The sequence below is a fragment of the Pseudopipra pipra genome, chromosome 7 (genome assembly GCF_036250125.1).
Source record: "Pseudopipra pipra isolate bDixPip1 chromosome 7, bDixPip1.hap1, whole genome shotgun sequence".
Taxonomy (NCBI): Eukaryota; Metazoa; Chordata; class Aves; order Passeriformes; family Pipridae; genus Pseudopipra; species Pseudopipra pipra.
The window spans coordinates 30,624,266-30,641,375 of NC_087555.1; the positions used below are offsets into that span (position 1 = coordinate 30,624,266).

Below are 17,110 nucleotides of genomic sequence, written 5' to 3' on the forward strand. Positions count from 1 at the left end.
AAGGGCCAATGCGGAGGCGGCGCGGGGCCCGCCCATTCATCAGTGGGGCTAGAAGGGGGCGGGACCGGAGAGCAGCGCAGCCAATCCCGCGCTGCGGTGGGTGTCACCCAGGGCACATGATTGGTTAGGCGGGTGAGGCGGTACCCGGAAGTGCCGGCGGGGAGCGGTAACAGGCGCAGTGGGGCGGGTGATGGGTGTGGGGTCGAGGGGTTGTGCTGGGGTGGGTCCCGGTGGGTCCCGGCGGGTCCCAGCGGGTCCCAGCGGTGCTGCGGGACGGGGGAAGGGTCCTTTCCACAACAGGAGTCTACCGCCAGCGCCTCTGACCTGCGCTGTTCTCTCTGCGGAGGCCCGGGGTAGTACTGGGTCTCAGCTCTACGCGCGATCGGTCTGTTCGTTCTGAGTAGTAGATGTGAAAATCGGCGATTTCTAGTTGTGCTCCCAAATCTATGCTCTTACGGTGTTTTTCCGTCCTGCTCAGGAGAAAGTGAATTGAATGCTGTGCCCTCCAGATCTCCAGCCCATGCGGAATAGCACCAAGAAAATATCCACCTTTGCTTTTGTGATGACCCACCCTTAAGGGGAAGGGTCTCTGCAGCTGTTTAATATAAATCTAGTTATTTCAGGTGCGAAGTGTGCTTTTTGTTTGTTTGTTTGGCGCGTTTTATTTGTGTGTCACAGCTTATTTGCAATGGAATTGGAGCTCTGGGAATTATTAACCAAGAGGATGTAAAAGCAAGTTGCCCTGTGTTGTGGAAAGTCTGTGCCCTCGTTCTGCAGATAATACTTGAAGAAAATGTTGCTACTTTGCTTTGCCAGGATACAGCTAGAATAAATACAGGAAAGGCTGGGATGTACCTGGATGCCTGCATGGTGATGGGGCACTTAAATAACCACCCCTGGAAAAAAAAGGCAAAAAATAAAAGACACACAAAAAGAACATAAAGGGATGAACTGGTGAGAGAATCCCTCGCAGGACTGGAGGTGGCGACTGAAATGGTTGCTCCGGGATGGGAGGTGCAGGGGTTGTGCTGTGCCCCTGCCTGATGTCACAGCACATGCACTGCAGTCTATGCTCCCTGCTGCTGTAGCCACAGCAGTTTACCATGTGACCAGGAAACAAGGTTGCTGAGGGATACCCAGCACCAAAAATAGATAAGTAGGTTGAGGTAGGAAACAGTTATGTTTTCCTGTGGAGAGAAAGAACCCAACAGAACAACATGTGGGCTTGTTTGAAGAGGGGTTTGGGTTGATGAAGCCACTCTGTTGTAGGTTCTGCTCTCTTTTAAATTATAAAAGCCCTGTAGAGCCATTCTAGAGACCTACTATTATAAATGAAATCCCTTAATTATGTAGAACTGTACCAGGAAGATTATTTGTATGTGTATATGGGGGTGGTTTTTCCACTTTCTCTAGGGAGGTGAAAATGAGCATTGTGTGACAGCTTAGGCATTTTTCAGGGTATTACATTCTCTGCAACATAAGTACGTTAAAAAGGTTTTGTTCATATTAGCACATTCTTCTAGAGCACGAGGTTACTCACCCAGCAGGTGAAGTCACTTAAAACCCAAACAACGTAATTGCATTTACCCACAACATTTTTGCATGTGAAGTCTGATGTGGCACCACACAGTACAGGTGCAGATCCATGTGGTGTGCAGTATCAGTAATGTCCTGTTTGCTTTGAGACCTGGTTACTGCTTCTGTAGGAATAATAGGAGTGAAACCCTGAAAGACACAATGTTATTGAACTTCTTGCCATGTTTTAATCTTTGCATGAGGCCCAACCTGCACCTTTGTTTTCCAGCTGTGCCCATGCACAAAGGAAAGGCAATAATTCCTCTCTTTAATGTTTTCCAGGTGATTCAGAATTAATTCTCATGTCATCAGAGAGCTCAACTGTCACAGTTCGTCTTGTTCGCTCTTTTGAGCACCGGAATTTCAGACCTGTAGTGTACCATGGAGTTGCCTTGGATCAGACAGTGAAGGAGTTCATTACTTTCGTGAGGAAGGGTAGGGGGTGCTTGTCTTGTTCATTCGTTTCAGGCCCATGTGTTGCTGTCTCTGCCCAGGAAAGTGGAGGGGAGCAAATGAATGGGAATTCTGTGGCTTTGGTAGAGATGCCAGATTTGTGTTTACATCTCCTGTATGCTTTTCTCCCTTGGATGAAGGGTCTGGAGTTAATAAGAGCTTCCATGGTCAGTGTGCCATGCTTAAATTTGGATAGACTGCTCCCCCTGCCCAAACCCCACGTTAAGTCCAAAAGGAACAAGGGCATTGGTGCATTTAGCTCAGTGCCTCAGGCTCCTTGCGTGGTGCTGTCAGGCAGATATTCACAAATTAATAGGAATAAATTAATAGAATTTAGAGAGCCTTTGATCCTAAGGAACTACACCAGTATGTGGAATGTGGGAATGCAAGTCTGTTTGCTATTTGTGAGAAGAGAGAATCTTGAGAAATTGTTTTTGACACTGTGAGGTCTTGATATGCATGTTTGTTTCCGAGTTTCTGTCTCCATCTTAGGCTTTGTGGGCTCTCTGTTTTAGAAGCCTCATTGAAAGTGACAGTGAATGTAAAAGTTAATTAGTGCAGACCAGCCCACGCAGAGACTCAGCTGTTAGGGTGTTACCCTTGATGTTGCAGATGGATTTCCACACACCTAAATGGAGACATTCAAAGGGAACAGAATAACATCATTTGCTTTTTTCACATGAAGTCATCTTGAACAAGTCTTGAACTGTTGTAGATGATAACATTTGAGCAACTCCTAGGACAGTGCCCTGGGACTCATGGCTATATTGTGCTTTTGGTGACTTCAATACTTCTAGACAGTGATAGGGATGGCAAGATCTCAGGATGCTTTTAGAAAACTATGAGAACATATGCTACAAGAACATATGGTACAGAAGAAAATAAAAAGCAATGGTGAGAAACTTGCTTTTGATGTGTGCAGTATTGCAACTCACAGTTGTTTGAGACAAAGCCAGTGCCTTGAACAAGACTTTTTGGAACCTCATTCCACAGAGGGATAGTGGTGTTCCTGGTCCAAAATTCATGTTCCTTGCTTTACTGTGATCTGTTTTGAAGGGGAAGTTTGAGATAAATTGTTAAAAGTAGTGGATGAAATCATGGTTTCAGCTGCTTTGCTGCCAAGCATTCCACAGGCCTTCCGAGGCCCTGGTTAAGTCCCTGGGTGTCACTGGGAACACTGGCACACAGGAAAGTGTCAGTGTTCTTGCAGTTACTTATGAGCTGTATCCTGTATACAGCTGGAGAGTTGATTTTCTACAGTTGGGCTTCTTTTTTTGTGGCTGGTTCTCATGGCTGTGTTTACTGAATGATTCAGTTATGAATGACAGTTGTGAGCTGTCTGTATGAAGTAGAGAGAGATGCTATGCAAACCATTAAAAGGGTACTCCTGGCAGATTTCTGAAGGATCAGACTCCTGTGATCATATCCGAATTGCACTGACTCGCTGTCCTCATGGGTTGTTTTGTTCAGAGGGACTTCATGCTCAAGTGAAGTTAATCACATATGGGGTAACGATAAAATCTGAGCCAAAGGCTGTGTTTTAGTATTGGATGCTCAACCAAGTCTCCTGTGTTGTGGATTTATTTTGATGTACAGGATGTCCAGGATGCATACACTGTGCATACACTGCACAATAATAGAAAATAAAATATTGGAAATAAAAAAGAAAGAACTTTGTTTTAACTTGTTGCTTTTATTTTAACAGATGTGTCTTCAAGAACGGGACTTCCTCCTCCCTTTAAAAATTACAAGTATGGTAGGTGTGGGGTTTTTTTCTTGTTTTAGTTACTGTAAAATGCACATATAAGTACTTTATACCAGTGCTTATACAATTCAAAAGATAACTATTGTGGAATACTCATGCTGGTGTCAGCTCTTGTGGCTGGGCTTATGGCACTGGGATCATGTCTACAGAACTTGACCATTATTTTGGAGATCCATATTAATCTTTGAATTAGGCTGCATGTTATGCACTGATGGTTTTTAGTATTAATTTTTTATTGTTTTTATAAGTGCCTTTTAACTTTTTCTTTGCCCTAATGAGCAGCTTGTGATCTCAAAACACTTTGAAATTGTAGCTATGTGCTTATGTACTTCAGTATCTATTTACTAATGGTGAAGTCAGAAAGGCTGGTGAAACGGGAGCTGAAGGCAGTAAGTAGAAAATGCTGAAGACTTTTGTGCCTAAATAGTTTACATTATATAAGAGAAGCAGGGGAACTTTGCTCAGAGAAGATATGAAAGCTCTTAAATACAAGTTGGTGGAATGAAATAGCCTAAACTTGGCAATTCTGAAAGTTCCTTTGGAGTTTTGCTGCAAGTGATCCTCTGTCTCTGATGTTCTTGGAGCTGACAGACTCCTTCCTCTACAGTGATTCAAGTAATTGAATAAGAAACCTACTCAGTACATGTGAATGGTAATAAAGTCTCTTTGCCTATTTAAAAAAAAAAACAAAAAAACAAGGATTTCATTTTGTGCTCTTGCTGATGATGAAGGAGATAGTGCAAAATGAAACCAGAAAAAGAGTTAGGGATTAAGATTGACGATATGCCAGTGGCAAGGACTTCAATGTTACTATTATTTTTAATATGTTACTTAACATCTAGGTAATTCTAAGTTTGAATTTGGAGATGTTCTTCTTTCCATCAGTGGCTTTGGCCAGATGAGGTGGTCCTGTCTAGAACTGCTGCTATCAGTTGTATTCCTGGTGTTGCCTATCCCTGCTACTAGTTCTTTCATCTCTTGGAGATAAGTTTAGTTTTTCCCAAGGTGTAAGTTGTGGCCGAGCACCTGACTGTGCCATGTGGGACTGAGCATAACTTTAAAACCTGCTACACCAGTTAGTGGGGGCCTACTTTTACTGGGATGGTGCTAGCTGCGTGAAAATTTTCACACAGGAAAATCAAAGCCAAGTTCCTCACCTTCCCCTCAGGCTGTGAATCATCCAGGTTCATGTTTTTGCCATCTCTGCTGTCTCTACACTGCTCCACTGTCTTTCTTGGATTTTTGTGAGAAAAGGACAGTGAGACTTTTGCATGAACAGTGCTCGTGAGAGTCAGATTTTTTCTTCTGCTTTGTTTGGCAGTGCCAGAAATCTCAGTTGGATTGGCTATCTCTCACCTTGCCTGTTTCATCTTCCTTCTCTCCAGAATTCAGCACTGCTTTATTCTCTCAACATCGTATATAATGCCATCTCTTTTTTCCTTGTGGATTGGTGCTCTAACTCACATCTCAAAGATTGTTACTTTCATTTTCTCTTTGTTTCTTTAAGCGCATAATTCTTGTCCCTGGTCTAGAGCTCTTCTCAGTCAATCATATCTTCCTACCCCATCATTGCCACCTTTCCACTGGTGAGGGCAGTGAAGATAGTGCCATCTTGTCTCATAAGCTGCTTCTTAGTTTTATTTCTTTTCTTCTTGAATGTGGAGCAATATCGTAGATGTTTCACAGAATCAGACTTCAGAAAGTGATTTCTTATCTACTGTCATGAAAGACCTATTAACAGAAAAGACAAGATAAAAGATTGTCAATATGATGGAGTGGAACTAAATGGGGATGAAATAGCAAAGGCTAGTGGGAGGACATAAGGCTTTAGCTAGGATAAGAACAGACTGTAGTTTTATCTCTGTAACAGAGTCAGAGAAGCCATTTAATAGCTCAGATGAAGACAAGGAAAACTGCTGAGTGCCAGTTGTGGAGTTGTGAACAAGTGAAATTGAGACAATGGTTCAGGGAATGAAGACTAATGGGCTAAGACTAGAGAAAAGGGAATGTGGCAAGGTAGAGAAGCAGAGAAGCTTAAAACTGACAGGCAGAGGCTGTGTTTTATTTGCTGTGGTAGAAAGGTTTCTTGATTGCAGTATGTTTTTTCTGTGGTTGCTTGGTCTTTTTGCAATGCTTCTATGCAAGATGGATCCTGGTAATTGCAATTTAATGTCTGTCTTCCTTCTTATGCCACAGTTATTACCACATACCAAGGCTGCCTTCTTAGTGACCTCTGTGGTGGGAATAGAGTAGTTTCTACCTTATGTAGTGTTTTAGATAGTGTCCAAAATGGGCCAGAGGCGTATGGAAGCAAACTTCTGAGTGGGAATGTGATTTCTGTTATTCTGAACATCTGAATATTTACTCTTGGCAGTTTGTGAGTTGGTTTAGTCTATATTTAACTTTGTTGCATCCTTCTCTTACCAGACTATTTCGACACATAGTGTTCACTCAGTGCACAAACCCAAACTAGAAGAGAAAATGACCCAACAAGCAGAACTGGTTTTTCTTCTTTGCTGGGAAGGGATTGATGTATTACTCTGAATTTGTTCTAACACAGCAGCTTTGGAGTTTGATTATTATTTTTTTTTAAGTGCTGCATGGCTTTAAGTGCCGACTTCCATTCCCTCTGGATCCTTGCACTCATCCAGTTGCTTCAGTGACCGCATTATTTTCCCCTGGTTTTCCTTTCTGTTAAAGCCCTGCCCACAGGGCCAGAAGAAAATGGCACTTTCTTTTTTTTTTTTTCTTTTCTTTTTAATAGCATCATTTCTAGAAGTACTACATTGCACAAACATATTAGAGATAAAAATTACTGAAGAGGATATAGCATTAAAAAGAGAAGAGCCTGTATCTGTTAATGGAAGATGAACTTGCTTAACAAAATTTCTACCGTGGAAAATTTCAAGGATGATCTGAAGTGGTCAAGTTACTGTCTTAATCACTTGTTGCCTATCAGCTTAGCTTTAATAGTTGACAGTGCATAAATGCTGTTGGACCCGCCCCAATTGCATGTGTAAAACCTGTTAAAACACCCTAAGTGGCATTTAAATTTATGTCTTTTGACTGGCCATTGGGATGGTTATTAGTTATTGTAATTCAGACAGCTGACAGAAGCCCATTAGAATGTGGTACCTTAATGTTGCATTGACTGGTTTAAGGCTGTGGCTGCAGGACTGGGAGATGAAGATTGAATAAGCAAAATTGTTAGTAACAAAAGATTTTGAAGGTTCTGCCTTTGTTTTTTTTTCCCACAAGTACAACTTTGTGTTATCTGCTTATTAAGCCTTATTTTAGGAAAACACTGTATTTTCTTTCAGATACAATGAAGATTATTCACCAAGCACACAAATCTAAGGTAAGATTATTAGCTGTGTTCTTCCCCTTTTATGTGCTTTGATGCAGGGAGATCTCTGCATTGTCAAACAAGACTTGGGCAGAGAAAATCAGTAAAAATTCTTATTTTGTATTCTGGTTCTCTGATTTGTAGACTGGTGAACTTGTAGTGAGTTTGGAAGATGATGACAAACTGATTCTGAAAGAAGACAGTACGCTGAAAGCAGCTGGAGTAGGTAGGAGTACATTTGTATTGACTGGAGATGCTGTTCATTGTAGTTGCATTAAACTGATAACTGGCTGATTATGTTTGGATAGGCTGCCGAAAAGTAAATGCTATTCCTGATGCTCTTTACACGACTTCATAATTATTCAGGGAAGAATTATTCAAATCATTGGTCTGAGGGCAGCAGGTATCTGCACTCCAAATGTTCAGAATGCAAATTGTGATTTTTGGAGGGTATGCTTATAATTCTGCTGAGAGTAATTTTAAATGATTGACAGATAGGTTATTAGTATCGTGTCTGCTTAGTCTTATCAGTAACATTTAAACTGATGTTTTGGTTAGAAATGTAAGTAGTGGAACCAGGATGGAATAATGAAATAAGATTAGATTTGTTTAATGTGCTGCATACAGTGCCTGATAGTCAGATTGCTCAGGAAAGCTTGAGCAGTATCATTTAGAGAATGTGCTGAACATGGCAAAGAGTTGAAACTTGACCTGATTTCTCACATTTTGACAGGAGACTACATATAGGGCATGTCTTTTGGTAATAATGTAAAGAAATGTCTGTCATGATAAAATTGATAGTCCCTGGATGTCCTTTGGGCTTCTCATGAACTGACTGAATGACTTTGTGGCAGCAGGGTACTTAAGGGAGGCAGTTGCATTCCACCTTGATATGGACGTTTGCTCATTTCAATCTGATTTACCTGGCTAGAACACATTAACTGCCTGTGCCCTAAGTGCAGGGGCTTCACAGAGGAAACCCCTTCCTGTTCCTGATGCCCACTGATGGCTCCCCAGCTACTGAATGATTTCTTTCTCATTGGTTTCTTGGCTCTTTCGTTTCCTGCCATTTACTTTCTGGTTTTATGTGACTCGGGATGTCTCTTCAATGTTTTTCTCTGGGGTGAACTGCAACTGGTCTCAGTACACCTTTCCTAAAGGTCTTTGGGTGTTTCTATAATATGAATCATAGTTATTCTCTGCTTGTTTTTACTGAAGCAGGTATTTTTATCTGGAGGAAAAAAAAAAAAAGAAAGGAGGATTACTGGCACTTAAGCCTTATAGATTTGTAATTTAGTTAGCAGAGGAGTCATTTAAGCATGATTTTTATCTACCTAAGAGGCAATACAGTTCAGGAGAGGGACTGATGACAGTGCCAAATGTTGAATTAGAAACAACACTGTCAGAGCTGGCTTCTTTCAGAAAGGTATTGATAAATGTTTGTATATATTATCCCTCTTTGAAACTAGATTTGTAGCTACAGCGGTGAAACAGTTGGATGTTATCTCAAAAGAGGTGTCAAAACATCAGAATAACTGTTATAGAGAAAGGAAATAGGAATAGACCAGCCTGTTCTGTGTCTCTGTGCAAAGGGAGAGGTGGTTTATTCAGGGCAGAAAATGATTTAAAGCTGCTTTTAATTATTTTCTTTTCTGAATAACTAACAGCAGTTAGTCGTTCAATTCCCGGCCCCCTGGGCAGCTGGAGCTCGTCAGCCTTGTATGGCAATCCAGCTACGTCCTGGGGACCTCACTGCCACTGTCCAAGCTTTGCTCGGCCCCGGCAGATGAACCTCAGGATTAAAGGGTGGGCTCAGTTCAGCGCACGCTGTGTCTCACCTAAAAAAAAAAAAAATCCATTGCGCAGGCTCGAAGGGTTTATGACCTTTCCCAAATCTTCGCTTGCGAAGACTGGCCATTATTATTATTATTATTATTATAGAGGATATTAGTGATAGAAGAAGAAAACCCTTTCTTTGGAAAATGCCATGTGCCATTATGCCTTTTTGAATTTTCATATGTTCCAGCATATCTTGATATGAAAATTATTTAAGTTAGGAATGAGCGAGGTCTTTGTAGTAAAATTTTGAAGATTTTACTTTTCCTCTTCAACTAGAAGTGGAAAAGAGTAAACCAGGAAAGTGTATGATAGCATATACCAATGGTCCTCATTTTGTACAGTTTCTTTAAATCAGTAAGAAGATTTGAAATCTCCTATTGAGATATTACAGTTTTCCAACATCTAGTCTGGTCAAGATTTACCAGAATAAAACAGAGAATGGCCATTAGAAAACCTAGGAAATTCTGAGACATGCAGAACATTTTTTTGAAGCTGCAGTTCATTGCCCTTGGCACCATACAGGGTTGGGTTAGAGAGTTATAAATTATGAGGACATTAGATAAGTATCCTCAGGAAAGCCTCTGTGGTAGTGATTATTATTACAGTTATTATCTAGTCAGCAAAGTTCATGCTTGCTTTTTTTTTTTTCAAGTAGGGTGTATGTTAATAAAGTGTTCAGTATTCATTGCAAACACTCTTGTCTGTTTTCTAGTTGAGATTCTAAAATCCCTTCTGCTCTTTTTTTTTTTTTTTTACAAGACAGGCAGACTTCATTAACTTAAGGTTTAATTTAAAAAAAGAATGTGGAACTTATTGGCTCAGCACCTTAAGAATTCCATGTTTAATAATTGCGAAGGCTTTCCATCAGATTTGTCTCTGTTCTGAATAAGTAATGTTGCTGACTTATTGTTTTAAAAGAGGAAGTCCTTGACCTACTGGGTTGAAAGAATTGTGACTGCTCTGAACCTTTGTGGGTCCTTTAGCTCTGCTATATCCCCTGTGAATAATTAGAGGTATTTGAAGGTATTGCTGGAGAAGCCAATTTGTGTCTTTCACTTTGCATATTGTTGAAGCCTCATGAATTAATCATCAGCAGGGCAAAAAATTAACTTCTTCAGACACATATTTTGATGGGTCATGAGGGAGAATGTAAAGTGATCTGTAAAATATTCTACTGATCCTCTAAGTATTAAATTATTATACCTACAGGCTAATTTAATGGGAAAAAAAGTTTCTTTTCTCCTTTCCTAACAGAAAAATGCACGAAAAAAGGAGTATATCATGCTTCATTATTTTCCTACCATTTGAAGGTGTTAGAAATGCAATGACTTAATTTGCTGGATGCTTATACAAACAATTCTGAAGGCTGTTAAACAAATCTTGAGAGGTCTTGTGTACATATTTACTTCTATATGTTCATGTTCTTGGTGGTTTTGTTTGTTCGGGGTGTTTTTTAACAAGGTTACCTGACATCTTTAATACTGGAGTCTTTTTTGCAAAGATATGAGAAGGAAAAGTGTGTGGAGAGCTATAATTGTCTTCTAAGATTCTCAATAGCTGGCTGTTGGGTGGTTCATTTACCGGTGTGCTAAATATTTAATTTTTTATTTGTTCCAGCAAATGAGACGGAATTAGCATTCTTCTGTGGGGAAGATTACAGGAACTACAGAGCTAATCCTGTTTCAGCCTGGTGAAGATCCCAAGAGATTGTTTTGTTTTCCCATACCTGTTGTAAATTTCCCTTATTCTGCTTAATGAGATTTTTCTTAAAGATCAATAAATCCTAGAGGATTGCTTTGCAAGCAGTGCAATTCCCTTACAATAGAAATTAATTTCTGTCAATATGCCTCGACTGAGAGAAGGAAAACTGGGGGACATAAATTACTTTTTTCTTTCTCACTTCTCTCTTTCCTTTGCTTGCCTCTTATGTTTCAGGCATGCTATCTCTGACCTGTGACACACGTTCTTGGTGTGATCCTACAGCAGAGAGTAGCTGCATATGGAGATTATACAATGCACAATAAGATCCCATCACAGTACTAACTTCTAATGAAAATGAAGCAAAACCTCCTTCAGTTAAATGAAAAGTTTTATGACCAAATCACTAGGTATTTTAAAGAGCTTGAGAAGAGAATGTCTCTGTTTCTCAAGTCGTAGCTTTACTTCTCTCATTTTATGTTTGGTCTCTTTTGTTTAAGTAGTGTAGACTGGCAAGTGTTTCATGCTTTTCACTGGTGAATGCTTTCCATTATCCTCTCTTCCAGCCCTCTTTAGCATGCTGAAAGGGACAGATGACTGTGGGGAGGCTTTTGTGTTCAGGACCAGCTCGCTTTAATTTGTGGAGACACCTTCATGCAGAGGTAGCAACTCGAGTTCTGCCAGAACATCAGTGTGCCTAAGTAGGAATTGGGCATTTTTCCAAATGGAGTGAAAGCTCATGGTTTCAGTTTTATTCTTAAAACCTGAATCATTGCATTTTTGTGAGGAGAGGCCCAGTCTGTGAACCACATGTCTTCAAGACTGGAATTGATTGCTTTCTGCTTTCCATGAGCCAAATACTCTGTTGCTATGTGTTTGTTCTTGGTAATTCCAGTCTTTTCTATTACAGGAACCAAATAAAGAATAATAGAAAATAGTCATGCATTCAAGAAAGTACCTTTGGATAGATACCACTTATGAAATGCTTTTTAGGGGGTATCAAGATGGGACATTGTGCCTTTGAGCCTCTCTTCACTGAAATAGGAATGATACTGGCTCTCTGCCTTAGCAGGTTTTTTGGGCATAGACTCTGCTAAATCAAATGAGACCTCACATGCAGTTGTTGTACCCCACACATGTACCCTCAGCTTTGTGTGAGACCTGACAATACCATTTCCACAAGAGACTTTCTGGAGAAGTAAGCTTATAGTTTCCTGGAGCTTTGATTATTTTTTTTTAATTGACGTGATACTGAAAGGAGATGTGTGATTTCCAAAGTATCTAAAAAAAAATTTCCCTTTAATTTAGATGCAGGACCAAAGAACCCTCCACGTATTGTTCCCACCTTGTTTTCTTCATCCTTTGTGACAACTCTCTGGTTTAGACTGTTTCTGTAGCTGGTGTTACTCACCAACAGCTTTGCTTCAGAGTTTTATTCTCTTCTGAAAGTACTCTAACACTTTTTCAACTGTGATTAAAAGGGTGAGTGTACCTTTGTCTTGTAAGGAGGAGTCTTGTGTCACTGAAATCACCTGTATTCTTTTGGGATTTAGACGCTGTTATGCATGCCCTGATGAATTTATGAGAACTTACCTCTTACCTCCTCTTTCTGTCCAGCCAGCCTGTCTGTTGCTGGTACCTGCTCTCCAAATATGTGCCCATGTCTCATCTACCTTCTTACACAGTCTGTTGTGTTTGCAGATTTATCTGGCTAATACAGATTTGTACTCATCTTCTCAGGCAGTTTAAGGTAATGCATTGCACTCCAACTTTGTTCAGCCAAATTTACAATAATGAAGGTAACTTTGTAAGGATATATGGTGTACTGGAGAGATCAATGTCTCAGACTGGCCTGCCAAGGCATCTGGATGGTGTCAGTCAGCACACTCAGGCTTTCAGACTGCTTTCAGACTGAGCAAACACTGCCATTCTTTTCCCCCTGTTCTCGGGATTTGAATTTGGTCTCCAGCCCTTTCAGACAGATTTGGATTGGTTTTGTGATCCTTTTTTCCTAAGGCATTTGTGTTTGAAAGAGTCACCACATTTTAACAACTGTTCTTTCTGGGCTTGTACAGTTCCAAACTTTCAGTGCCACTTTGAGTGCGGCACAGTGGAAGAGGGATTCTACAGCATCAGTGAGAAAAACCGTAAATGTTCTAATGCAAATATTCAAGAATGATGTGCCTGGCACTCCAGATTAGCTTCTCTTTCCAAGGGAAGAGTTAAACTACTGCTTTGTGAGCTCAGTTCGCTCTGGCAATGGCACTTCATTGGCTCCTTTCTCCAGCAGCACAGTAGAGCCTTTTGTAAAGCTCTCAATGGCCATACTTGTAAACTGTTTTCTTCCTGAGGTGTTTTTCTACTGTGTTGTTGTAGTTTGTTTCTTTTTAATTGGACCTTTATAATGCTCCTTTCAAGTAAACCCCACAGATAACCACTGAGAACGTGTCAAGATATATGCTGTTCTAACATTTGTTGGTGGGATATGGTATAAGCCTTGTGTCAAAGTAGATTTCATTCCAGGATTGTTGAGTACTGAATGAAAACTGAACACTGGCTAATAAATTAGTAAAGACTGGGATGTCTTTGCCCACATGATTGTGAAATCCTCTTTCTGTTGAAGGAAATCAGAGTTGGTGCCGTGGTTTTTTATCCTGGCAGAGGCCATGAACTGCATTGGTTTACAGTTGCTTTTAATCAAAGCTGTAGTGGGGTAAGTCATACAGCTTTGCTAGTGTTCTTAGACATTGTGGAGTTAATAAGGATTCATCTTTCAGTGTGATGTCCTTGGAGCCTTTCACTTCTTTTTTTTTTTTTAAAAAAAAACCACAACAACCAACCAAACAATATCCAGAGAGGATGCCGAAATAAGATAAAATTTCTCCTGGGTTATAGCACTGTAGCAAGGAAAGGTAGCTAAACTAAAACCCCAGGGTGTAGTGTGGGGCTTGGTTGTTGCTTGGAGAAAAAAATCACTTCAGAGGGACTGGAGCTTTGGTTAAGAGGTGTGAAAGAATAGCTGCTAAAGAGAGCAAGTTAGGAAAGGAATTATCATGAAGAGGAAGATGTGTAAAGGCGTAACTGAATAAACACGCAAAATGTGAATTGTGCAACACCCTTGGTGCAGAGATACTGAAGTAATGCTGCTTTTTATAGCACTAAATGGTGCTTTTTAATAATTTTTGGAATCGAACTCATGAACTGCTGGAACAGGCATCGTTTTTTTTCTGGCTTTGTCACATTATACTTTCTGCATCCAACAGTGTTGTCTGCTTTTCTGTCCAGGGGTAATTATGTTACCTTTTGAAGAAGCAACAGTTAAGAAAACTGCTGACATGGACAGCTGAGTTAAATGTTGACAGTTACCAATGGCTTAAAGGAGCCCTCAAAGATCTGACATGCAACCACAGTTACAGTTGGGGAACTGCTTTATCTGATGCAAACATTCTGTCTTAAAGGTGAGCCAGAGATATGTTGTAAGCTGTGGTGGCTTCTCCCTGGGAGTATTCAACACATCCCCTGACAAACCTGTATTTAAAAATGAGCTTGAAAGTAACAGTTCAAGAGTTATTGCAGCCACAATGGGACATCTGTGGGTCCTGTCCTCGGAATATAATAGCCAGAGAAATCCTGAGTGTCCAGAGATCAAGGAGGAAAAACCAGAACATTTGATACTCATTCTTGGTCTCCTATGACTGATGGGATCCTGGCTTCAGAACACAGCAGACAGCTGGAGGCATTACAAATGCCTAAGGCAAGTGCACACTTTTGCTTATTGAACTGTTTGTACTGAGCCCAGTCTTCCTGGTTGGCACCTGATCCTCCTTCCATGACTCCCTTTTCATAGTACTATTTGGCACAGATTTGCAAATGATTAATGAGTCTCAGAACACGCCCAGTAGACAACTTTGCTACTTTTCATTTTATTGACTTTTCTCTACTCTCTGTTTCCTATTGAGTTACAGAAACAGACACACCTTTGAGTGTTTCCCCAACCACTTCCTTTTGCTTCTTGCTGCCACCTCTGCTGATTTGCAGTGCTTTAATGGTTGGGTTTGCACCTCGTCTGATATGCAGTAGCAGCATTTCCCATGGCAGTGAATGTACATTTTTAAAAATTGATTCATGAAGAAATATGCTTTGAAATGAGGAGGAGAGTTTTTCTACACTGTCACTATTAGTGCACAACAAAGGATCCTTTCTTGCTTTTGCAGAAGGAATTGCATAGGACAGCACTGCCCCACTGGTCAGTGGAAACAAAAATGTTTTTATCATAATGCTTTGTATCCTGGAAGGAAACGAAGAAGTTACATCAGGAATGCAAATAAAAGAAAAGGGCAGTGGAAAGCCAAGACCCATTGCCATGATCTGTCTTTGCCTGCAGAGAAAGCCACCAGATGTCAGCACAGCCTGTTCTTTCCTACTCCAGAACCTCTGCAAGCCAAGAAATGTGTCATGTTTATGAAAAGTGCTTATCTGTGAATTAGTTTTGCCTGTGAAGTCTGTGCTAGGGCTCTGGTGATGAAAGCCGAATCTTTCCTTGCAGAAACTATTTCTTTTTATATTAAAATCAAAAAGCGGCAAATTGAACTGGTATCAGCACTTAAATTCCCCTTGTTAGAGAGCATCCTTTGTGGAGCCAGTTCCCAGCGTATCTAAATCTTTGCATGCTGTGAGGAGGCATTTGCAGAACATTCATTTGAAGAATTGTCTGGAAAAGATCAGTGCTAATTTGCTGAGGTTTTGTAAAGTAGATTTTAAGTATGCCTATTTTTTTTAAACACAAGGAAAACCATCCGGAACAGACACACGTGCAAAGCAGAGCAAAACATCTTCAGCAACACAGCTTAAACACATAACAAATGTATCCTCCATGCTTCTCACCCTAAGCTCCTGCTATTTCTTCCTTGTAGTGCAAGGGCTAAGGAGAACCTGTGATGAGCTGAGGTAGGACATGAGTTTCAGAGCCCAAACCCAAGCACTGTGCACAGCTTTGTGCTGTCAGTGATTGAAGTGTGCATAGATACTGCCTAGTAAAAAGAGTAAATTTGAATTTTTGCACAGGGACAAGGTGAGATTCTAGTAAATGGACTGCATTTGGACCAAGGGTTGGACTCGATGATCTCGGAGGTCTTTTCCAACCCAATCGATTCTATGATTCTATAAAGGCAGACATCTGATTGTAGACAGGTCTTTAAGCCAGCAGGCTGCCATGCAGCAGCAGCAGCTGAAGGTAGCTAATTGCAGATCAGATATGGGAAACAGATAACCAGAGTAACTAACCAGCTGAACAGCAGCTGTAGTGGGTCCTCCAGTGCTGAGGTTTCTAAATCTAAAGCAGATTATCTTTCCAAGAGGACCACGCTAGTGTCACTTTAGGTCTTTGAAAGGTTTCAGTAATAGTATGGCTTGTAATATGTGATCTTCCTAGCTGGACACACACAATGCTTATTTTTAGTCTTTGATTATGAATGTCCTGCACATGCTCTGCTAACAAGAACTGTCCCTAATCATAGATGGTATCTTGCTGCTGTATATTGTATGCTCAGCTTTAAAATGAGCATGGTTCTCAATTGCGCTAAAAAACCTCCTGCAGAAACTCTGCAAAACTGATGCTGCTTATTAAGGCACAATAAACAGATAAAACAAAAGTGTCCTAGTGTAACAAATCTTGTTTCTCAAACCTGAGGCACAGTCTGCAAATCCTGCTAGCTTAGTGTGTGAAATTTAGAGCTCAAGGATAACACCAGGTTTCGTTGTTGATTGTAGCTGTGTTGGCCATCTTGGAGAGACTGGAGGAAATATATTGCATAGAGGTGCTGAAGCAAGTGCATGCCCCTAAAGATTTAACTGTAGTTTGATATATCACTTTTTAAGTAAATCCCTGAAGAGCAAGAAACCAATTGCACTGTTAAACCGAAGGAGTGAGAGAACTGTACCTGCACAGGTTAATCTTCAGCTCAGAATTTAAATGGACTCATTAAAATCAACTTACAAATTAGCTTATTAAAATGCAATGCTGCAGATCCAGAAGTTGGTTGATCTGGTGTGCCACTTGTATGAAAAAGTGACTTAAGAAGCAGAGAACAAATTTATAGTATTAAAACTCCATCTTTCTTTGCAGTTCCATAGACCCTCATCTCGACCTCCTTCTTCCTTGAACTCTGTATCAACAGGACATTTTATTTAGTGAATTAAGCTTGTTTCATCCTGTGCTACAAGTGCTGTGTAATATCAGTAGCCCCTTGTAATGAAATGTATGTCTGTACACATTTGTGCCCTCCCACATGTATAGGAGCTCCATAATTGAGCCCTGGCACCACAGGTCACAGCAATGATCATTTTATTACCTTGATAATGAGATTCTACAAGCTGCTGGCTGTAGTGGGTTTTATTTCTTAGTGGTTAAATTCTAGATAATCACACTACTCTAC

The 17,110-nt window shown here is 40.5% G+C and overlaps 2 protein-coding genes across 6 annotated transcripts in view; one reads left to right on the forward strand and one right to left on the reverse strand.

Moving 5' to 3' along the window:
• DBI (diazepam binding inhibitor, acyl-CoA binding protein) overlaps positions 1-17,110 on the reverse strand; it is a 45,698-nt gene that overhangs the window by 3,181 nt on the left and 25,407 nt on the right. The window lies entirely within an intron of this gene.
• The window catches only part of C7H2orf76 (chromosome 7 C2orf76 homolog), a 71,872-nt gene continuing 54,805 nt past the window's right edge, over positions 44-17,110 (forward strand). Inside the window, exons 1-7 of one of the 5 annotated variants that reach the window (XM_064661508.1) lie at positions 44-166; positions 479-623; positions 1,858-2,010; positions 3,734-3,784; positions 7,114-7,151; positions 7,284-7,365; positions 10,596-13,269. In XM_064661508.1, the coding sequence (XP_064517578.1) occupies positions 1,878-2,010; positions 3,734-3,784; positions 7,114-7,151; positions 7,284-7,365; positions 10,596-10,672 (381 nt within the window). In that variant the 5' untranslated portion in view covers positions 44-166; positions 479-623; positions 1,858-1,877 and the 3' untranslated portion in view covers positions 10,673-13,269. Of the gene's footprint in view, positions 167-245; positions 624-1,857; positions 2,011-3,733; positions 3,785-7,113; positions 7,152-7,283; positions 7,366-10,595; positions 13,270-17,110 lie in introns of those variants that run through there. The other 4 variants (XM_064661509.1, XM_064661510.1, XM_064661507.1 and 1 more) reach the window with 4 other exon arrangements.